At 36.1% G+C, this 25165-nt stretch overlaps 1 protein-coding gene across 2 annotated transcripts in view; it reads left to right on the plus strand.

Annotated features, from left to right (window-relative positions):
- Nucleotides 1-25165, plus strand: part of CNPY1 (canopy FGF signaling regulator 1) — an 86624-nt gene that overhangs the window by 56806 nt on the left and 4653 nt on the right. For both annotated transcript variants that reach the window (XM_075212130.1, XM_075212129.1), the window contains exon 4: nt 24326-24532. In XM_075212130.1, coding sequence (XP_075068231.1) covers nt 24326-24532 — 207 coding nt within the window. The remainder of the gene's footprint in view (nt 1-24325; nt 24533-25165) is intronic.

Raw genomic sequence — 25165 nt, forward strand, 5'->3', positions numbered from 1 at the left:
GACCCAGTTCCCTTATTTTGTAAACCAACCTCTTGTGTGGCACTGTATCAAAGGCCTTTGCAAAATCTAAGTAGACCACATCTACTGTGCTGCCCTGGTCTAAGTTCCCACTAACTTCCTCGTAGAAACTAATTAGATTAGTTTGACATGACCTATCCCTCACAAATCCATGTTGATTCCCACTAATAATTTTATTGCGCACCAAGTAATTCTGAATTCTATCCCTTAAAATACCTTCCAGTAGTTTCCCCACTATTGATGTCAGGCTTACAGGCCTATAATTCCCTGGTTGTGATCTCGTCCCCTTTTTAAACAACTGCACCACATCTGCTATTCGCCAATCCCTTGGTACTGAGCCTGATGAGATTGAATCTCTGAAAATTAAGAATAGCGGTCTAGCTATTTCCGAGTTTAACTCCATAAGGACCCTTGGGTGTATGCCATCTGGACCTTGAGCTTTATTTACCTTAATATTCTTCAGTCGCCTTTGGACTTCTTCCTCTGACAACCAAGTATTAATTAATTGTATGGTTTCATTTCCAGTTTGATGTATTACTCCTGCCATTTGTTCCTCTCTAGTAAATACTGAAGAAAAGAAAGTGTTTAATACCTCTGTTTTTTCCTTCGTATCATTTATCAATTCACCCATCTCACTTCTTAGGGGTCCTATATTATCTTTTTTAATCCATTTGCCATTTATATACTAAAAGACTTTTTGGGGTTTGTCTTACTTTCTTTTGCAACTTGCCTTTCATTTTCTAATTTAGCCAATCTAATTTCCTTTCTGCATGTTTTATTACATTCCTTGTACCTACGGAAGGACTCCTCTGACCCTTCAGACTTAAACAATTTAAATGCACGCTTCTTCCTTTGCATTTCTTTCCTTACCTTTTTATTTAGCCACATTGGTTTTACATTTATTTCCCATAGGAATGAACTTATTAGTGTATGTTTCCAACAACATTTTAAAGACAGCCCACTTTACTTCCGTATTTTTTCCTTCAAAGGCTTTGTCTCAGTCTATGCTCTTTAGCATATTTAAATTTGCCTTTCTAAAGTTTAAAGTACTAGTTGATCCCTTATACCATTGCAGTAATAAAACAATACTGGGTAATACAGACAAAGAAGTAAGAAGGCCTTGCTCGCAAAATTGCAATCTATGGGATTTTATTCATTTTTTTATTTTATTTTTTCATCCTTGTATGCACTGCAGAGCGTTCTAAGATTTAGATCCATTTGTACCGCTACCTAACACAAAATGACCTCTGTCACAAGGAGGGAATGGTGTTTATACACATTACAGAGGCCAAAGCTTGCCAGAATTCAGTGTCGCTACAAAGATGTTCTGCCTCGCTTTTATGACAAGCTCTCTCCACATATGCATGAAAAAGCAGACTAAAGACTTTTTTCATGCATAAATTTAGAGCGCCTGTCTCTGTGATAGATATATATATATATATATATAGTTATTAGAGATGCTCACTGATCCCCGTGGAGTGGTCTTATATCTGGATTAGCTTCGTGTTTTGGTTTTGACAAAACCACCATCGTGGATTTTGGTTTTGCTTTTGGATCTGTTTTGGGTTTTTTAGACAAATTACTAAAATATGCTAAAATCACATAATTTTGCTCTTCTTTTTTTCTATCCTACATTATTATTAACCTCACTAACACTAATTTTGAAGTAATTTGCAGTCAATTTTGACCACCTCACAGGTCACAATATTATTTTCATACACATTCAAACAAAGATTGCAACACTTCTTGCCAGTAATAAGAAAAAAGCCATTGTCATGCCTAGGCCTAAGACCAAAAATTCACCTCTTAAGTGTGCAATTATTTTTACACAAATCCTAACAGTTGTCTAGCCATTTGTAGCGTTTGTAAAGCCACGCTCAGTAGAGGTAGGGACCTTAACCATCTAGGATCCTCATCCATGTTACGGCATTTGAAGGGAGTTCATGGAAAGCTGTAGGGAAAATCAGAAACGTATGTTTAAAAAATAACAACAAGCAGTCCAGCATCATCTACCTCCCTTCGCTCATCTAGATTCCAGCACCTGCAATCTACACCCCCAACACCTTTATCATCAATATCCTCACAAGTGATGGGAGTTAGTCCTGCATCCAAGTTGCTAAGGCTAGATGGCTCCTCCACTAACCATGATTCCTCTGAAGAATTATTTAGCGTTAGTCCCGCTGCTGCTGCTGCTGGGGTTTGATCTTCAACCCAGAAGAATATTACTAGTAGTTTACAACAATTGACTGTTAAACAATCCTTTGCTAGAGGAAGAAAGTAAGAAAGCTGTCACCCAGTCACAAAGCGGATCACAGACGCCATGGGGACTATGCTAGTATTAGATCTGCGTCCAATATACACTATTAATGCAGCTGGTTTTAGACAGTTACTTAAGGTCTTCTGTCCCTATTACCAAATTCCATCACGACACCATTTTACTAGAAAAGCTATTCCTCATCTCTACCAGAAAGTTTGTAACAATTTAATTATTGGGCTCCAAAATGCCATTATACCCACTGTACACTTAACCACAGATATGGGGACTGGCGGAACTGGGCAAACTAAAGATTATATGACTGTGACAGCCAACTTGGTTGGTGATTCGCCTTCACCAGCAGGAACAGCAGCAGCATGTACCCAAGTACGTCACATTTTTCAGAAGTAGGCTACTCTGTGTATCGGCGGCTTCACTAAGAGGCATACAGCTTGACAATCTGTTACAAAAAATAAGGGATGTCATTGCAACATGGCTAATCTTGCTTGGACTCTCTTGAGGATATGTGATTTCTGATAACGCCACCAATATTGTTAGAGCATTACAGAGTTGGGAATTCCATCACATTTCCTGTTTTGCTCACACAATCAACTTGGTGTTACAGAACTTTTTTAAAAATGACAATGACATGCAGGAGATGCTGTCTGTGTCCTGAAAAATTTAGGGTCATTTTTAGGATTCTGCAACAGCATCTAGGAGAATGCAGCAACTGCAAGAAGACTAGAATTTGAGGGGAATGTACTTTAGTCCAGCGAAATAGTCACCTGTGAAGAGGGTGCAGACACGGTTAGCTTGAGTCAAGTGGTTGCCTTAACTATACTTTTTGAAAAGCAGCTAGAGAAATTGAAGGATGAAATTAAACTAAGCAAATTCGCTAACTATATTGTAATTGTAGATCTAGGACTTAATTCGCTTCGCCAGGACCCAAGAGCTATCAGCATATTGTAATGACGTCTCCTCCTTCAGTTTCTCTGACAACTGCTTCTTGGAAAAATCTTAGCTTTTCCAAGACACCCAGTGGAGATGCAGATGAGTGAGCACAACATTTTGACATTTGCTCTGCTCTAAAAGAATTGCCCAAAAATCGTGACAGCTCTGACATAAAATGAACTACAAATTCCATGAGGTAGGCCATTATCAGCAATAACATCAAAATACACAGACTTCTGTGATGGTGGATTCCAGCGAGGATGAATTAGTATTGCTTGAGGAAGATGTACACAATGATGAAGGTGAATATGATGAGAGAAGGGAGCTACCTGATGCTGGTATGCCTGGTAATATTTTGGGTAGAATGGTATCTTGGCAATTTTATGTTTTTTTACAGTAAACGTTCACCTTTTTTAGAGAAGAGTTTTTTTCTTTAAAAAGGTACAAGCTTTTTATTTACATTTTTGTTTCCCTGACTTAAAACCACTATTCACTTGAACATAGGCTTTAGCACATGAGGTAGAGGGATTAGTATCATCATGACTCCTGTTTCTGTATGAGCTATGGCACAATACAATGTCACTGGAGACTTTGAACAACACTGACAGCCCTATTATTCAATTTCTGTTTCAGCACCTAACCCTGCCACCTCTCCTGTTTCTGAGTGAGCTATGGTACAGTAAAATGTAACTGCAGATTTGGACCAAGCCAGCCCTATAATTTCTATTACAGCAATGACTCTTGACAATTGAGCACTCCTCTTTGTCTGTTACCTATATAACACTTCTGAATTTGCCTGCAAATTCAGAAGAAAAGCCTGCAAGGACTAGCATTTGCATTTCAGGAATGAGAATTAGCAACGCAGTTCTTCTTTTTGTGTTACCTATAGAACACACTTTTTGAGTCAGAATGACAAGGTCTTGCATCATCATGACTGACCTTACCAGAAGATGCTCCACTGACAGCTGCAGAACTAGCACTCATAGAGAAAGGCGAAGGCCTGATTCTTTCTTTGCCACTGCGTGTGTAGAATGGCATTTTGGCAATTTTATTTTTTCGGTACTTAACTATGCCTTGATTACGGGTGTGTTTTTCTTGACCAGGGTAAAAGGTGTTTTTTTTACATTATTGTTTGCCGGACTTAGAAACACTATGTACTTTTACATAGGCTTTACCAGATGACGTACCGGGATTACTATCATCATGACTGGTGACAGCAGCTGCTTGGTGCTCCTGCTCTTCTGTGTACTGCTGTGAATCCATTTTGATAACACCGTACACTTTTTTGTGCAAATTCAGAAAAAAACCTGCAAGGACTAGTATATTTGTATTTCAGCAATGACAATTATCAATGCAGCTTTCTTTAACACTGCCACCACCCTCCTATTTCAATTCTGTAAGTTTGCCTGCCCAACTGCTCTACACTCTATCCTACCCCTTCTGTATCCCTCTCTCAAATGGCGCTAGATTGCCGTGGAGGGTGGTATTTATAGTTTACAAAACTTGCAAGATCCGAGATCTGACAACGTCACGATGATGTTTTGATTCGTTTTGGAATCCCTAAAAACGCGAAAGTCGGTACTCTGATCCCCTAAGTTCGGGTGTGTTCAGTTTCCGAGGAACCGAGTCTGAGCAGTGGACATGTGAGGTTTAAGTTGGCAAGTGTGCTTTAAAGATGGCTCACAACTTTGATATTTTGGCGTAAAAGCAATTTTCCAGCATATTGATTTAGTTTTAAACACTGATGGCCTTATTTAGATTTAGGAGTAAATAAAGGTAGATGGTGAAAATTTGCATCTTGACTTGCAAATATGCAGTGTATGGGCAGATTTAGAATTTCGGAACGTGCTCAACTCTTAATCGCAGTGTAAAAATAAAGCAACCCAGTATGTGTGCGCTACATAAAATACAGGCAGTATTTTCCATTCATGCAAAAAAATAAATTTGCATTTGCACAGCTTACATCACAATACAGTTTTAGCTGGACTTGCTCCTAACTCTTAAGGAAATCCTGAAAGTTTTTATAAATGGCTACTTTGTAATGATGTATACTTAATTTAGTTTTTCTACAAAACAAGCTAGCTTTCTATTGCTTCTCATCAACATATTAATATTAAATGTAAATTCATTGCTGCAACTATTCTTTACTTTGACTTTTGTAAATGTCAGAGAGTTAAAGTGAGTCTCCACTGTGGCACTAGAGGGCAATAACAGCCACTCTGACTACCGGGACTGCAGAAATTAGTGCAATCTTCACTTTGTTCCCCTCTTTATTTAGGAGAGAATTGACTTCACACTGTATTGTGTTTCCTCACGGGAGCAACAACTCTCATTTATAAAAGAGTTATTTTCTGAAACCTCAACAAACAACTGCAAGCAAGGAGCATGTGGCCTCTCAAGGTGAGGCACACATTAGCAATAAATGCAAGGTCCCCTCCGGCTTAACTTGTTCAGCTTCATCAAGCTCTAAAAAGGAGCAGAGGCCACATACAAAGAAGAAAGGGATGAATGTTGAAAAACATTGAACGTAAGCAGTTAAACACACCAGTGTAGGCTAGGAAGGCGAACTGACTAAGGTCAACCCAACATCAGAGAGTGTTACCCAATATTACAAGAAATGTGATTTACACCACCTGGTTTGTAGCATGTAACTCTGCTCAGATGCACTCTTCGGGTGTGCTGGCAAACTCCATTAGCGAACAGTGACTTCATCATCCTGTAAGGATTAGGTCTACTGTTTCAGCCTTGTTTTCATTCTTCTGCAAGTGCATTTGGTTTAGTCCTCAGCCGTTACTGCAGTACTGATCAGACTCTTGCTTAAGTTGAGAGACAATCTCAAGAACACAAATCCACAGATGACATGCTATGGAAACATAGTGCATTCCATGGTGTATCAGTAAAATATCTCATATTAACAGTGCAGCTCACATCTCATCGGACAGCTGAACCTCTAATCCCTGTTTCTTGGTTAGCAATATAATGCATTTAATGATAAGCAACGTTTAATGATGAAAAGTCCATGGGAATGTTTATGGAATATAGTCTGCAATCTGTTTTCTGTATTTGTATCCAAGCAAGTCACTAGATTCTTCTCATGAATTGTTCTTCAATCAAAATTTTAAATGTAAAATTCGGGCTCAACTACGCAAACAATTTTCATTTACTGTATCGCAGACATGAACCAGAGGCATAGCCCAATCTGCATGCTGTGTTGGGCAGTCATCACCTTCAATCTCGCAGTGCTGCAATTTAATAACATTGCATGTGTGTGTATATGTGTGTGTGTATGTATATATATGTATATATGTGTATATATATATATATATTTCTTTAGGTAAGGAAATGCTACTATGACCTGTGTAAGGAGGTTCAGAAACATTAATCATGCAAAGTAGTACAGTGTTTGATAATTGATCTCATGAAATTTAATTGCAAATGCTTCTGTATTTTTAACTATACAGCAACACTTATTGTCACAAACATACTGATGAAAAATGTGCGTAACTAATTTAGAGTCAAGGATGACAATGCTTGAATTTTATTATTTGCAATTTGAAAAAAATCACTTACAACCATCAGTTTTTACTGATTTACTTGATACAAACATGTATTAAACCATGTTCAGCAGTATAATCAGGTCAAAGGAGATATAGGTAAGAAATGTAACTCCTACTCAGACCTAGATAGCTGATATAGTGCATTTTGGTCCTCATTTAGTGTTGGGAGTACCTATTTTGCATCTTGATAAAACCATGTTTAGTTGCAGGTGATAAATTGTGCACAGATTTAGAGTTGAGAAAAGGGCATTTTAGTTCAACTCTAAACCACAGACAGTGTTTCCCATCCATGCAAAAAAATGCATCCCTTGTATCACAACATGGTTTTTCCAGGTGCAAATTTGCACCCTTTAGCTAGATGTGCTTCAAACCCCAATTGTGCAATTTAGAAGCACCAGTAAAATGTCATGTCACTAGTGATCACTAAATGTTGGTTTTTTTTTTGTTGATAGGCAAAACATGATTTATTTTCTAGCTGACACTGTGCATTTCCAATTATAGCTATGTCACAGTGAGCTAATTTGAGCATGATAGAGCTCTATATATGAATATATATGTACATACACCTACTCTTCATTCCCATTATAGTGTTGAGGGCTAGGTAACAATTACATGTAAGCAGAAAAGCTCTTACTTAAAAGATAAAGACTAATATGTAGTAATACAGACAGTGTAGAGTACTGAACATTCTTGATTAAAATGTAATTACTGTGCTAGCATTTTTCTCTAGGGATATCCAATATCCATCAACTCCCCCCTGCCAATACACAGAGGCAACATACACTGCATAGAGTTCATCTAAGAAAAGAAGTTGTATTGATCGGCGCTCAGGTTCTCCTATTTAGGAGCTTTACTGGGTCAGGGAGAGAAAAATAGGAAATAAAAGCTACATTTTTACGTGTTAAATGGAAGGGATTTATAAGAACTTATATTATTAAATAATATACTGTTCTAAAAAGAAAACAATTCCATTCATTTTCTCTTTAATATTACTGGCTCATATATGAATAAATAGTCCTTTTGCTCAACCAGATAGTTAGGAGAAGGTTTAGGGAACCTATGTCCTCCAGCTAGCAGAGTACTTGTAGTTCCTTAGCACCTAACGAGTCATAAATTGCCTACCTCTGGTTAAGCTTATGTTTTATAACCTTTGTAACGGTAATAGTGCCAACACTATCAGTCAGTGCTGCCAGGTGTATGTGCTGGGGGAGAAGATATATGAATTCCAGCATTCTGGTGTGGTCTATTGTTGTCCCTGGCAACCAGTAACAACAGGAAGATAAGAGAGAACTTTTAGGCAGGCGTCACACAAGAGTTTAGGCCTGCAAGAGAGAATCCACAGCTGGTTTTTGTTTTGTTTTTCCATTTTCCATTTTCAATCGCTGGTTGGTCTGACCATGAGCATTTTTCATGGTGGGCAGCATTGCTAGTCCAAAAAGTGCAAACCGTTCAATACAAATAAATAGATTTTTTTTTATTCAGGAGAGAGGTTGTGAGGCAGAGTTTGATCCCACACCTGCTGTAAACAGATAACAGGTGCAGAAGTAGTTTTTAGTATAGAATACTTCTTATACTAATAGCCATTTAGGGCTTGAATCATTAAGGGATACATACTGAACGTAAATTGGGTACACACCTGTATTCAACAAAGAGCGGATTTGAAGATGTGTGTGGTGATGAATACAGGTGCTGGTCTACTCTGCCCCACTAGACAAGACACTGCAGGATACAGCCAATACTTATGTAGGGGGAAAAAACAGTTAATGTCATCTGTTCATAATATAGTCATTAATTTGCAAAACATTAAACAAATAAAAAGTGGTTTGTTTTTTTCCCCATGAAATACATTTATTAGGATGTTATGATGGTACACTGTACATAAAATAATTTTTTACAGTTGCTCCTGATTGCAAATACAAGTCCTAGCAAACATAGTCAGCCGTCATCACTAGTAATCGGCACTTAGACTAGACCTGTAGCTGGAACAAGAGATTCAGCTGAACAACATGTACCTGAGAGATGCCCAGAGTTTGATTCGTGTGCTCAAGCTTGGTACGCCCTTACTGTACACTGTCTACGGATATATGCCCCTCCCCAGCCCTGTAACCTCCCAGAAATCGTAGGCTGTCGTAAGTGTATGTTGAAGATGACCTAAACGTTGCTGCGTTCTGTTACTTGTATGGATTATACGCACAAAATCACAGTCTGCCTCTCTTAACAAATCTGGCCTATACTGTTTAAATGAGCATAAACAAGCTTGTGAAAAATCATAGCCTGTCTTTTGAACACTGTCTCCTTCATCTTTATGCAATTTACAAACCATTAACTCTCCAATCTAGACATCATCATCATCTATTTATATAGCGCCACCAAGCAGCACTGTATAGAGAATATTTGTTATTCACATCGGTCCCTGCCCCACTGAAGCTAACAGTCTAAATTCCCTAACACACACAGAGACAAACTAGTGTTAATTTTGTCAGCAACCAATTAACCTACTTGGGAGAACATACAAACTCCCTGGTTGGGAATCAAACTCATGACCCCAGCTCAAACTCATGACCCCAGCTCAAACTCATGACCCCAGCGCCGTGAGGCAGAAGAAACATTGTCCTGTCCTTTGACATTACTAGGGTATTTATCTGCATGTTTGGACAGCACGGTTCTGTAATATACATCAGGCTTGGGTTTTGGGGGCCAGACATGACCCCTCTATTTTTACTTTGCTGCCCATGGCCACTTGGATTTTCAGTGAATTGTGGCTTCCATTGTTTAACACTGTTCTAGAGTATCTGCTTTAGGTGAACTTATATTATATAACTGTTGTGTTTCCGGTACAGGTATTTACTATCTTTTACTTACAATAGTGGAAAAAACTTTATGTGCTAAAATATCCCACAAAATGTTATAACAGTTCTACTCAGAAATCCTATCTAGTGGCTGGTATTTAGTGCTCGTTGCCAGTGACAATCGCCCTGACACACACAAAACTAATTGTAGTTATAATATGTGAGCCTGTTACACAAGAAAAAAAACCCTACAGCTTATCTGTTCGGTATTAACTTCCAGTAGAAAGGGATTTAAAAGCTAGAATGACATTTAAGTTATTTATTGTACGGATCAATTGAACTTGATCTAGTCATAGTAATGTATCTCAACCTAAACTAGATGGAATAAATCACATTTTTGTGCCCTAACAGCCACATTTTTATTATTCTGCCTGTTCACTACACTTCACATTACCTTCAGTTTAATTGTTCATCTTCATCTGTTTTACTACTGTATTAATGTCCACAGCCTGATATTATTTGTAATCTATATGGCCGTTGGTGAATGTAAACCAATATAACCAATTATTGCACACTAGAGTAAGTTTATATTTTTTAAACATATTAAGGGTTTCTTTCTCGTGATAGAGAAGAGTATTTTAGATTTATGACCTATGTATGTGTTCTACGATAGAACTATATGATGCCGCACGCTGGCAATTTTACTATTTCTTTTATTTTTTTTCAAAGTAGTTTCAAAATGCAACTGCAGCAGATATGGAATTATTTAATAAAGGGAAATAAATACATTCTACTTATAAATAATATTTGCTTGCACAAAGTTTTACTACAAATGCTCATTAAAACAACCAGGTCATGGGTTATTCTGTACCTATAATCTGATCTTTGTCCATGTCTCTGTGTGCTGGTATAGAAGGTGTCAGGGCTTGCGACTATTAAAACAATGATCCATGATTCTATAGGTATATTAAATGGTTTTGTCAGCATCTTTGTTGATCTTCACTTAAAACTGCGAAATATGTTGTCATCTATGGAATACCTAAATGTGGAAAAATACATAACTGTTTTATTTTTGAAAACCATGTTATGCTGCCACATAAACCAATTTGGTGGTTCTCATAATCACAGCTTACTAAAAAAACGACAGTACTTATCACAACTTGAGGATCCCGAAAAAATTAACAGTCGAACTCACTCTCAATAGATCTCTGTGGGAGACCCCCAGCCCCAAATAAAAAGTGTAATATAAATAGCAATTGCCTTCATTAAATTATTCCTATCCTTTTTCATCAAGGACCTACATTGAGAATGTTGTTCACCTTCAGATGGTTTTTAGTGTCTGCCTTGTACATACCTGATGCAATTTTTGATAAATATATTGGGGCTTATGCAGACTGAGAACTATGCCACTTTAATGGTGTATCTTGCGTGAAAACATTCTCTGCACATAAATTGTCGCATGCATAGTATGCAGATTTGTGTGATTCTTCCAAATAAGCCAGCGGTTCTTCTAATGTAGGCTGAGTACAATAAAGGCATGTTTGCGCAATTGCGAACAGATGCAGACCAGGAAACAGATACCTATACGCCTGAGAAAATCGTATTATTTTTGGGTAGTCAGGGGCGGTTGCAAACAGCAGATGATGATGATGGCCTCCGGCATTAGTGAAACACTTGTGATTGGATGTTTGCGATTACACCACGAATGCAGATTCATTTTCCGGGCATATATTTATTATGCTTTTGTGTCCACGGAGAGTTGTTTCTGCTTATTAAATTTGGGGGGTAAATGTATCTAGCTGCGAGTTTCCGGCGGGTTTGAAAAGTGGAGAAGTTGCTTATAGCAACCAATCATATTGGTTGCTATAAGTGGTTCACTAATGGCCTCTGGCATTAGTGAACCACTTGTGATTGGCTGTTTGCGATTACACCACGAATGCAGATTCATTGTCCGGGAATCTATTTATTATGCTTTTGTGTCCACGGAGAGTTGTTTCTGCTTATTAGATTTGGGGGGTAAATGTATCTAGCTGCGAGTTTCTGGCGGGTTTGAAAAGTGGAGAAGTTGCTTATAGCATCCAATGAGATTCTAGTTATTATTTACTTAGTACATTCTACAAAATGACACCTAGGGGTAAATGTATCAAGCTGAGAGTTTTCCGGCGGGTTTGAAACGTGGAGAAGTTGCCTATAGCAACCAATCAGATCCTAGCTATCATTTATTTAGTGCATTCTACAAAATGATAGCTAGAATCTAATTGGTTGCTATAGGCAACATCTCCACTTTTCAAACCCGCCGGAAAACTCTCACGGGCCTGAGTCATTAAGGCAAAAAAGGAGTAAATGTTCTCTGGGACAAACCATGTTACAATTCAAGGGGTGCAAATGAGTTTATTATTTTGCACATAAGCTAAATACTGGCAGAAATACTTGATAGCTTTATTATTACACTGAAATATAAAGTTGATCTAGGACATGCCCTGCCCCAACTATAAATCTGTCCCCACATTTTAAATTTACCTCCCCCTCCAATGCAACATGGTTTTGCCCAGGTGCAAATGTTACTCCTTTTTAATGCTTTGCTCTTCTTAATGACTCAGGCCCTCAGCTTGATACATTTACCCCCTAGAATGTGATTTGTTGCTATAGGACACATCTCCAACCTGCCGGAAACTGGCAGCGTGATACATTTACCTCTTAGTATTTTAATGTTTTATTGATGCCCAATAGAGATTGCATTTTGTTGCACATAAAAGAAATGGATATAAACTATTTAAAGAGCATTACTGTAACAAATACAAAAATATCTGTTTCTAAGATAGCAGAACATAAAACAGTAAAGCACAACAAAGTTCCTTTTAAATAGTTCCCCTATAAATAGATCCATATTTGTGCGCATATTCTTGTTCCTATCTACAATCAAACATTCAGTATATGGCAACTCATATTTATGTATGTAAAGAGTAAATAAAGACACCCAGTTGGTAGCATATACTGTATACGTAATCACTTGAGCAATAATGAGACTTGGAGAGTGTTTAGACTATATTCCTTTAGAGCAATACTCAAATAAGCTTCTCCAACAGGAGAAGAGACTTCTGGGTAATGCCAAATAGATGATGTTACCCAGAAGTCTGTGAATCTATTTGTAGGAAGCAAAACATGTACTTTAGTCCTCAAATAAACAAAAATTACATTAATATGATACTTTATAATAACTAAAAAATAAATGGACAAACATCGGCTTTCCAGCTAATCTTTGTCATCTTACCATAGCCTGAGGGACTGGAAGCTTGTGTCGATTGTTAGTTAGCCTTTATAATCTATGACATTCATACCACTTTTTGTTTTGCTTTTTATAAAACAAAAGTGCTTGATTTTGCTCCTTATTTAACAGTGAAGAGCATTATTTTGCCTTACTCCAAGAACATGACTGCAGATTGCCCCTGTTATCCAGTGGGAGCAGTCGTCTTACAAACACCAAGTTCTTGCCACTACTTGTGTGGCCATATTGGACATTGATAGCGTCGCTCACCACTCGATCAGTATGACTTGACCAGCCAATGTCTATGCCGGGGAACCTGGGTTCTGTATCTCAATGTTATTTTTTTAAAAAATTTTAATGTTAGTGCAAATTCTTATAATATTTTGTGCTTCCCTGTAGTGTAAATTGAGAAATAAATTCAACATTTAAGAGAAATTTATTTTATAAAATTAGTATTTATTTGTTGTTCATAGATATTTAAACATGTACGGTTGAAAATGCGGATTTTCCTTTAGATATATTTTTCTGCAGTTGATATATATAATATGCATCAGGCACAATGATAGAAGTATATCTGAGGGAGCATTCACCATTTACCAAAAGTGAAACTTGGGGGTAAATGTCTCAAGCTGAGAGTTTTCCAGCGGGTTTGAAAAACCAATCGCTATCATTTATTTAGTACATTCTACAAAATGATAGCTAGAATCTGATTAGTTGCTATAGGCAACATCTCCACTTTTCAAACCTGCCGGAAAACTCTCAGCTTGATACATTTACCCCATGGTGTTCTCTTCTAGACACATGTGGACTGTCAGTCTAGTTCTCTCCATAGGGATCATTAATTCTTATGGCTGCCTCCGTAACAGTGTTGTGTATTACATATAATCACAGCAAGGAACAGGACTGTATTTAAATTTGATGCTGTCCATGGTATTAAACGCCCATGTCTCTCTATTCTAATACTCTTTTTTTTTTTTTATTATTTGTATTGGGCAATAAGGAATAAGTAGTAAAAAATTCCAACAACTTACCAAATAATGAAAATAAAAATAAAAACGTTTATGTGCTACTTATGGGCAAGTGCTTAATTTGCTACATGGTACATAAAGCCTTATTTAGGTGAAAAATATGTGTAAGCACAACATGCTTTCATCACGTGTATATATAGCGTGTGTGTGTGTGTGTGTGTATATGTGTATATTACACACATACACCATATTTTGGAGTCCTGTGACATTTGTATTCTAGGGATATTGAACATAGAGCAGATTTATTCTGTTTTAACACAATTTACATGTGTTTTTAGATTTCATTGAAGAATACTAATATGTGAAATATCAGTAACTAGGATTTTAATACTTATGTTCTGCTTTTGAAATCTGTTCATACACCTATTAAGTCTTACCATACATAGCGCCTATGCTAATAAAGTTCTAGTAATAAGCAAGGAACTTTAGGTGGAAATTTGAAGACTATTCAAATCATCTACTTTTGGTTATTTTGCATATTTTATTATTGTTGATTAAATAAGGAAAGTGCTTTTCATGACAACTTCATGATAACTAAATTATAACCCCACTTCCTTTTTTTGCACATAATCAAATGTTCCTGCTGAATTTCATCTGTAATTTTGTGGAGAGGTTGTATGCCTGTAATTCTCTAATTGGATGTGACTTTAAAATTAAAACGTTAAGACTGTTAAGACTCAGAGCATGGGTGAGTCGATTACAAAATAAGAAACGATGCAAGCATTTATCTGGCAGACATAAACATATTACTCCTTTTAATTGAACATTTTCTTAATCATTTTCCAGCCAGAGGGATCTGCGGCATACACAGCGCATTGAAGAATAGGTTTAAATGCTTCTTTGTTAACCCCTTTCATACTACAATACATTGCAGGCCCCATCCAGCAGCAAAAGGGTTACAGCTGTAATAGTGTTTAGACACCGCATGGCAACGCGTTTCTCTAGTCTCCACATTCTTAATGATCTCCAGCATCACTTTTTAATTAATTTAGTAATTTTGCGACACAGTGATCAAACTGGCTGCTCAGGGGAGCTTGAAGTTGGTGAAAGCCAAGCATAGTTTATCCACTTAAATTCCAGCCTGTTCAAGAAATGCTTCCTCTGAACGAATCAATAAATTACTTGAACGGGGAGATTGAAGAGCATTTTTCAAGGATTGAAACTGCATGTTTGTACTCCAGTTTAGAAACACCTGCTCTGTATTTACATATCTTTATGTGTATCAAAAACTCTACCTTATATAAAACATCTCTTATGGGCTGGACCCAGATGTTCTACTCTTTATTTCTCACATCAAACCTTTTATACTCCTCATTAAGATTCACAGCATTAGAAGATTTCTAATTATAATATCTAATAAACTAAACCTTTAGAAGCTATTTGCATATTATATGAAGAAATCTCACCCAACAAAATCGCTGTGGATTCAATTAACATAATAGCTAATTATGGTACTCATCATCCCTTTAGTGTTACTGTGTATTCATCTTCCTCCTGTTCTTGCCTACAGCATCTAAGGTTTGAATTGCATCTCCTAAATATTGACTTTTAACTATGTTTAATTAGGAGTTGAACATCTTTATGAAACTAAAACGGGTGGTTAATTGCTATTTTTCATAGAAACTCATTCAACGCACGTTTTGAGCTGATAACTTCATATTAAAATATAGTGATCCCAAATGTTTGTGATGTGGTTAACTAGAAAATATAATAATAATAATAGTAATAATACACAGGTTTAATTTTTCAGGTAAAAATTATATATGTTTATTATACATACAGAGATAGTGCAGTTAATATAACTCTTGTGGTCAGTTTAGAAAAGCATCCTGAGGGGTGAATTCAATTGGCCACGTTACTGTAAAAAGTAACACGGCCTGCGCACTATTACTTGAAGTCTGAAGCATGTTTTAGCTGTACTATGGTTACATACATACAGAATAAATGTGATGATCCCTATGGCAAACATAGGAAAATACATGGTCCTTTCACACTTGGGGCTAGATTTACTAAAGGGTGGCTTGATGAATTCTCCAGTTTTTGGCGTGTTTTCCGGCAGTTTTAAAACCGCCAATTAAAAGGCTACAAAACCACAGTTTTTAACAAAGTACAACTTTACAAATCGCCATCCCGATTTTTAACATGAATCAAAATACAATCAGCCAGGTTTACTAAGCTGCTGTTGACAAACCGCTGAAAAAACCACCAGCAAAACAGCCAACACAAAAGAGTTGGTTTTGAGAGAATGGCAAGCCAAACTGCCTGCTGTTGTAGTTATCTTGCTATTCAGAACAAAAGAGGAGGCACAATCGACATATATATTATGGGGGCAAACATTTTTTATTGATTAAGGATAAAAAATTCATTTATAATTCATTTATGGGGAAAATTTTATTTTTCATTATATTAAGGAGGCAATATTATTGTATTATATTATGGGGGAAATATGAACATGTAATTATTTTAATTGGGCAATACGATTTGATTGCTAAAGGGGGCTATAATTATTTATCATTTGCACCTGTAGCCATACATAGTGCACTTTTAATATAATAATACAATAATATTGCTCCCTTAATATAATGAAAAATAAAATGTTGCCCCATAAGTTAATTATAAATTAAATTTTGCTCCTTCATCAATAAATAATGATTGTCCTTATAAGTCAGTGATGCCTTCTCTTATGTTTTGAAACGTCAAGATAACTCAACCAGCACGCTTGAGCTATCAAGCCAATCAGAGGCTGGTATAAAACATCCTGTATTTTTTTCTGGCGGTTTCGATGGCAGTTTTGACCATACCACCACCGGTGGTTTTGGCTAAACAGCTGACAGTTTAGTTCTTTTCAATCCGCCACACATTGCCAGTCATTTAACATCCTGGCCTTAAAACAACCTATAGCAAATGCTTTGGAGTACTTAACTCTCGGCAGTGTGTGGCGGTTTAAAACCGCCGTCAAACACCATTCTTAGTAAATCTATCCCTTGACCATGAAAATGTTCTCATGTAAAGCCTTGCATACTGATCACTGCTATATAGTGAAAACAATATCCCCAGTACTAAGACATGAGCTTTCATTAGTTTGAATACGCTGGTCATTTAAATGCTGATATTTGATTGGTTGTTACAGAATATCTTGGCTCTTTGATCCACAGGCATCATAGAGAAACAGCAGCAGATGCTTTTTTAACACTAGTACTTTATCACTGTCACCTTTATGTCACCTTTATGTGTCTGTTGAGGAGCACTGAAGATAAAAAATGCAAAACGCTACCACATGGATCATTTTAGTGTAAGGAGAAATAACAGAAAAAATATTAAGCTTTAAAAAAAAAAATTAGGTCTGTTTAGTGCACGAATCAATGAAAACAATGATAGCGCTTTTTCTTTTTTAACTTTTTTATTACCATTTTTTTTAACTTTAGTTGCTGCAAATTCAACTAAATTTAAAAATATAATATGAAGAGTATTTCATGTTCGCTTACCTGTCAGCAGGTTTGTTTACCAGGGAGAAAATGTATTTGTTTTAGCTCCCTGCTGACTGGACTCTGCCACACGTCTCTGAGAAGGGTCCTTTCACCTAAAGTCAATGGCTTTAGTTGTAAATAAATGTGTCATCTTCGCCATTAGACTGGAGTTGGACTGGAGTATCACATTTTTTAAAATAATATTTAGCAAAATAAAAGCCAAGCTCCTATTTTTCATATTGATTTTTTAAAAAAATTGAAAATGTATTCAGCTCTCTTATAAGTAGGTAAAAAACATAGCAATTAAGTGAAATGCTTAATATATACAGAGAATATGTGAAATTGACCTGAAATAAATGTTGAACTTCTTATCCTCTAAATACAGATAATGGTTTTGACTTTGGTCAAAAGGATTTCTATTACTACAATGATGGCTCCTTCTACATTGATATTTTAATGAGCCTGGTATCTCGGAGTCTGTTCTGGGTGGAAAGCCTTGTCTCCGTTATAATTACAATAGGAAATTGTTCATTGACAAGCACCATTCAAGATCCTTATACTTTTAAAAGCAGCAAAAAACGTATTAGTTTGTTCTTTGGCCGAAATAGCCATTGTTCTCTGTCACTTCAAGCAAAAGTGTTTTTACATGGATAGGATATTTGATCAGTGACATTGAAATATATAGATTCTTGTACATATTCATTCATTGCCTTTTAAATAATTAAGATAATCCAAGGTGCTGTATTTTTATATATTTTTAACAAACTTTTAGAATATAAATGACAATGACCTATTTTAATTTGCAGTCTTTTAGCACAAAATTAGCTTAGTTTCCTCATGCAGGTAATTTACTGTGTAATTGTTTGTGTTCATAATTTATATATTTATGTATAAGAGTTTGCTTTTTTTATTTTTTAAGGGCAGTCCTCTTTTCTGTATTGGTGTTTTAATAAATATATATATATATATATTTAAAAAAAAATATTTACTACCATTATCTGACATTAGATATATATCCGATTGTTTCTAATAATGTTTTAAATTGTAATCCTGAGAGTGCAGAGACTCAAACCTTCTCATTGTTCAATGTATGCTCCCATACTGTTATATGCTCATAATTGTACTAATGCAGAAGTGATGTGCTCATACCAGTCTTTAAGAAGGAGCATGCTTGACATGGGAGCTGCATTAAATATTAGGAACTGTTAAGCATTTCCTTACATGGCACCAGTTTATATTTTGTAGTACTGTCCAGCAAGATCACATAGTAATAACAAATAAATAACACACTGAAACAGTGTCCTGATCCACTGGTACTTGTAACCCAGAAGTTCTTCAAGACAGATCAAGGGTTGTGTTAGTGCAGTTTACCCCTATACAATGAAATCCTTGTATGTGGATGGAAAGCTTTTTGCATGACCACTCTGCAGACAGCATCTCTGAGCGCCTGGAGGTGCCAAATTTTGATTAGAAATGAAAGCAGGTGAAAGTCTCTCTTTGTTGGTAAATCGAAAATGGTTGTACTATGTATATGTATCCAGAAATGCAGATAAGGGTGAAATATCCATTCATATCCTTAGATAATGTCCTAAATCATACAGAACACTTCTAAAGAGAAATTGAGTACTATACTCAGAATTAGTGCTAGTTTGCTTTATGTTTAATTTGTTGAGGGCTCAAACCAAAAGTGAATGTGGCTTAAGAAAATTGAATGAATCTTCCCCCCAAGTCTCACCTGACCTGATGTAAATCCCCCATGTAAAACTTCACCTTGGAAATATATACATAATTAATTGTGACGTTTTCCAAATATATCTGCCTAGTGTCGGTTATTTGTAATTCTCATATATACGTAATGTTGTGTAGACTTGGCTTCAGGAAAATCAAAGGTCATACTGTAACTATCTTTCATTCTGGAAATGTGATTATATCTTTATGTCCCTTAATTGCAGACTGTGTTTAATATAAACATTAAATCATTAAACAAACCTAGTTTACTAACTGCTTCAAATTCCCCAATGTATCTATCCATTCCCTTTATTCATATATTTTGGTGCTTCTACAGCCACTGCATGACTTTCTTTAGCTAGAAGTTAAAATGATGGGCAAGTAAATGATTAACAGTTGAAAGCTGTCATTTATGTTTATTAAGCACACTTTGAGCATTAATATATAATAAAGCCTAGATATAAATTAGCTAAACAACACTCCTGGAATAATTTAGGTGTTTTGCTGTAAATAAATACCCCCCTAAATGAGTGTTTAGGGGTAAATTCCCCTCTCTTTCGTCATCACCTGATTGCAACGAACATTACCAGGAAGAGAATGAAAGATTTTTCCACTGCTTTCAAGTCAGTGCTCCCAGCCTTGGTAGGCAATTAATAGATGCTAAAGGTCTCTAATTCATTATTATACAGGATCTGCAGACAATCCATTCAGGTGCATCATTAGTCAGATCCTTCCCTAACGTAGCCCAGAAAAGGCTGGACAACCATGATGCTCCTTCTGTGATGGTATCAGAGATCAGGTATTGCAGATGTGTGCAGTGTACGACTCCTGTGGAAGCAGTAATGGGGGAGTACAATTCAAACCGAGGAGCTTTTCCAAAAGTGGTCAATAACTTTTACTATGTCTGTATAGCGAACACAGTAAAAGCCTGGACCTAAGTAACTTTATACAGTGTCCTTGATACCAGAGCTAGAGGCTTGCAGTCATTAGTTCAACATCTGCACTCTCGCACCTGAAACCCAACCTGTTTAATCATTAACTAAATCCTGCTACCAACTAATGATGTCACATGGATGATTTGCATAGTACTTGCTGCAAGATTAAGCCAAATGAATGTTACTAGGATCAACCATTAATAATAATGTTAGACAATACTACTATAAGTATAAATAAAGTTATAACATTGCCATTTCACTCATATGTACAGTCAAGTAATAAATGAGCCAATGAAGATGTACATAATAAATATTTATGTTTAAGGGTTTTTTGTAGTTTTGTTTTATTTTTGGTTTTATATAAAGCACCAGTGTGCATGCACTTTGAGAATGTACAGGATTACATTACAGAGAGTAATATACAATTCATCTCAATACTTACAAGTGCATTAACAACATATAGTGAAAAGGTAGGTGCCCTTTAGATAATCATTAGATGCAAGTTCTATTATACTGAAGATAACAGCAGTTTAATTTAATATTTCAAACCAATTGGATTTCACAATGGGGAGAAATTGTTGTCTAATAAAAACAATGTTTGTCAATAAGCTTATATAAGGACATTGCAGTGAAAATTTCTTCGCCTAAAATGGCTGATTTTAAAGGGCAGTAGTTGTAGTACAGTACATAGCAACTTTATATGCAATATCTTAATTTTTGGAAAGGTTTACATATAGATTGGTGACCAGTGACATAACTACTGTGGGTGCAGCTGCTATGGGGCACGTGGGTAAGTGGGGCCTGGCACTGGTCAGAAGGAGGCCCTGGAGACTACAGTGGCATCACTGGGCCTCTGACCAAGTTTTGCTATGGGGCCCAGCTACCCACTGTTCTCACCCCTTTATGTCACTATGGGGGGAATTCAATTCCCTCGGAAGTACCGCCGCAAAAAAACTATTACCGTTATTATGGTAATAATAACCCCACTTTCTGCTCAGGGAGCTACGAGCAAAAAGCCGGCGTTGAAACTACCATAATAACGGTATTTAAGCCCACTATTACTGTAATAATGGTATATAAGCGTAACGGTAATAGTGATCAGGCCGCGTTACTTTTTACAGTAACACGGCCAATTGAATTCCCCCCAATATCTGTACACAATTACATATTCTTTACAATAAGCACTATTTTCATACTGACTGTATTGTTTTCAAACAAAGTATTTATTTTGAATATTATGATACAAAAGGAAAAAAGAAATAGCAAATTTCCTTTTATTGCAATAATGATCAACTAAACACTGTTTTAAAAGCTGTGCAGTATTTTTCCCAAGTTCTTTACGGACATTTAACTGTATGAAAAATGCTGCTGGATCCACATGCATCTTACATCTACTAGACTTAGTTTATATCATCTCTTACCACATTTATGTGGAAGTCATACATTGAAGGTTTTAGTAAGCTCTCTGATAGAGCTTACTAAATCATTTAATGCAGCGGAAGTGGTCATTATGTAACCTGAATCTATATTCCCAAATGAAGCTGAATTCAGCAGAAAATCACTGAGTGATGTTATAAGTTCTTAGATCATTGAAGTGCATAATATTGGCGTTATCACACAAAAAGGCTGCTTCCACTGTGACTAGGTCCACTTCAAGTACTCACTTATGTATCATGTCCAAACAAGAATAATCAGGAAGGACGTGGAAAGACTGTACAAGTTATACTTTAAAACTATTCCTGTCCAGCTACTGTGGAACTACAACCCCAGTCTCCTGGAACTTATAGTTCCCCATCAGCTGGAAAGCTACAGGTTACTTAAGCCTGTCATAAAATAGCAGAATTGAAACCATATGTGTGCGTGGAGAAGACCAATTTACTTCTGTTTAATAATAATTTAAATAATCTGTATTTTTTTTTATCAAAGAGCAAAGGTTTGTTTAAAAAAAGTGATAGTTTCAACACAGTGTATACAGAGGTAGTTAAAGTTTACATATAAAGGTATAAAAAGATCGCACCTTTATAACAAGCGTTTAAACATTACATACAGTGTATGCATTAGCAGAAAGGATAATAATAACATGGCCAACTGACATGATTTGTGATGCTACGAGTACATTTGTCATATATGTTGTGAAAGTCACACCTAAATCTGCTAATGGACTGTGTTATTGTTTGTAACCATTCGGCATTTCTCATGTACCATCAATTTCAACACTTCAAATCTTTAATTATAACTAGTGTCTTCTGGCTATGAGTTATAGAGTTACATGTAGTTTTTCTGATTCATAGTTGGTGTTTGGACAGTGTAAGCTAACTCAGGATGGACAGTGTCATTTAGTCTGTGTATTAAGAGTTCTGCACTCTTGCTGTCACTCTCTATAATGCCCCCTTCTGAGGTGCTGGGTACTATTGTGGGTGGCATCTCGTTCTCCCTGCACTGGGTGCAAATAGATCTAGGGTTGTCTGTCTCCCATGAGCCTTTTATTAGACTAAAGCTTCTGTATCAGCTGTCTGAGCATTCAGTCCTACATATATATAGCACTAAGTTTTTATAGCAGCTATGTATTATAGGGGGGTACATAGAGTGGCACACACAACAGTAGCATCACGTTATGGTTTTATAGGGTCGTGGGTTTATTTAGGAAAACATTTTCCCCTCACATTAAAATGGCATCAAATGAATTTCTAAGTTTAATGTAATTTATGAATCTGCCCATTTTTATTTTTTATTTTAATAAGGACTCATTTTTGTGTACCCTTCCTCTTGACACAGCATCTGTTTTTATTTTTCTTATAAATATTTAAGTTTCCAAAATCATATAGGCCAAGGGGTTTATTTACTAAACTGCTGGTTTTAAAAAGTAGAGATGTTGCCTATAGCAACCAATCAGATTGTAGCTGTCATTTTATCGAATGTACTAAATAAACGATAACTAGAATCTGATTGGTTGCTATAGGCAACATCTTCACTTTTTCAAACCCGCAGTTTAGTAAATATACCCCCTAGTCTTGAAAAATATGTCACTGAACCCACAATGCAGGAATGCTGGGCTGTGTCATCCATTCAGGCATTGGCTAAAATTGCTGAAAGTTTAATAGATCTTTAGTCATTGCACAAACATTTTGTTTCCATAAAATAGTTTTTTATTTCAGTTTTTGCAAATGTAGCCAGAAAAAAATATTCATGTAAAATATTTAAAAGTAATCTGCAAGGCATCCTTCTACTTTTGTCATGGTTAAATTATTTAATTTTACAACAAATATATTTAAAATGTTTTTCAAAAAGTAACCCTGCTGTAAATTTTGAGGAAATATGCCTTACAAAACAGTATCGTTTTCCTTTGTCATTTTCTTATTTGAAACTCTGAGAAACAATGTTGCATCCAGAAGGCTGAATTTTAAATGGAGCATGAGTGAAACAATAAAAGCTAGGCACAGATTTTAATTCTTCTGCCTGTATTTATTTGATTTGTGTCCAGATGGTGGTGAAGCAAGGAAACCCTTTGTGTAAATGGAGCACACATGTGAAAGTGCATCTATAATGTAGTCATTGAGACCGGAAGGGTTCATACTGTGTCTGAAAGGAGACAATAGAGACTGGATATATCAACATTGCAGAAATCTAGTTCATTTGTGATTCAACCCCTTTGACTGTGGTTGTCATGAAAACTTCCTACTTTGATCAGCAGAGGGTGGAGAGAAAGCCTTCGAAAGGCCCAAAGATGCATCCGTATTGTTTACTGTGCACTTGGCTTCACTTCACACCCCCATTCCGGAAGAAGCAACAGAGATAGGACTATCTTGCACCTTGACCTGTCTAGACTGGGGAGTGAGCTTTTTGTCCCAGCTACTAAGAGTACTGGGTGCTCTTTGACCCTTTGAGTATTTGCTGTTGAGACACTCACTAAGTCTGTAGGTAGTGTGTAAAAGCTTCTTGAATTCTTGCTTAATTCAGGAGGAAAGCGAATGAGACAAAGACATGCACCAGCTGTTATGAAATAAAGCTGAAACAGTAGAACCTGGGAGAAGTTACATTTTGTAAGCTATTATTTTCTACACAAAGCCCTTGGGATGCATTATAACAGCTGCATTGGAGATGGTATACAACAACTAATCTGAGCAAAGACTTTCTACAACTCTTACTCACACAAGGAGTGTGGAAGCTGTGTAACTAGTTGTACTTTCCAAGCAGAATATTTTTATATAGTGTATTCTTTTTTTTCTTCTTTTTATCTTGTGCAGTTGTTTTATCGCAACATTTTTTTAGCCATTATACTTTGTTCTTATGTAATAATAATCTTGTCCTAAACTGTTTATCTTCTTTTTTTCAGATTCCATTAGTAAAGTCTGAGGTATATCTGACTGAGGTTTTAGAAGGGATTTGTGAAAAAATGGATGACTACAGCCTCTACACAGACCCTGAGAGTAAGGAACAGTCATATATAAGGTTTGCTCCAAGAGATAACGAGCCGTTCCCTTCAGTAGACTTTACCAATTTCCAGTTCAATCCTGGAGATGGCAGTCCTTTAAAGTATGCGGTAAGACCTACACCACCTATACTTTTTATTTATTTGTTTTGTATGAAAGCTTTTCCTTAAATAAAAGTTAATTATCGAAGTTTGTGCGTTTTTCTTTTTTTCTCTTTTAATAATGTAAATTTAATTCAGTTTACTATTTCAAAAACAGCTGTTTTAAATTTATAATAAGTGGCTGAACCATAATATATTATGCCCATATATTTGTGGCATGTTTTGTATGTTGAAATGTACACTGTTTGTGGTGTTGTGTTTTTTATTCTGTTCTGTTGACTGTGTAACTTGCACTTTTGGTGAGTTTATTTTTAATATACATATATAAGTATTTTGTTGGGTTAGTAATTGACTTAAAGATAACCTTATCATATTTATATCTAATTATTGAGAATCTATTTAAATATTACTGTGGATAGATGTCAAGCATTATTGCAGTGCACAGATTATCCATTTTATTTTCTAGAAAAAAATTATTTGAATTTTTCTATAAATCTGTAGAAATGTCTATTTATTATTCTACAACGTAACAATTTTAAACAGAAAGCACGTCGTCAGTGGACACAGTTTTTATAGTTGACACAAGAATCCGCAAAATTTTATTTAAGTAAAATTGCAGGGAAATGGCGCACAGTCACAAAT

The sequence above is a fragment of the Mixophyes fleayi genome, chromosome 5 (assembly GCF_038048845.1).
Source record: "Mixophyes fleayi isolate aMixFle1 chromosome 5, aMixFle1.hap1, whole genome shotgun sequence".
Classification (NCBI taxonomy): domain Eukaryota; kingdom Metazoa; phylum Chordata; class Amphibia; order Anura; family Limnodynastidae; genus Mixophyes; species Mixophyes fleayi.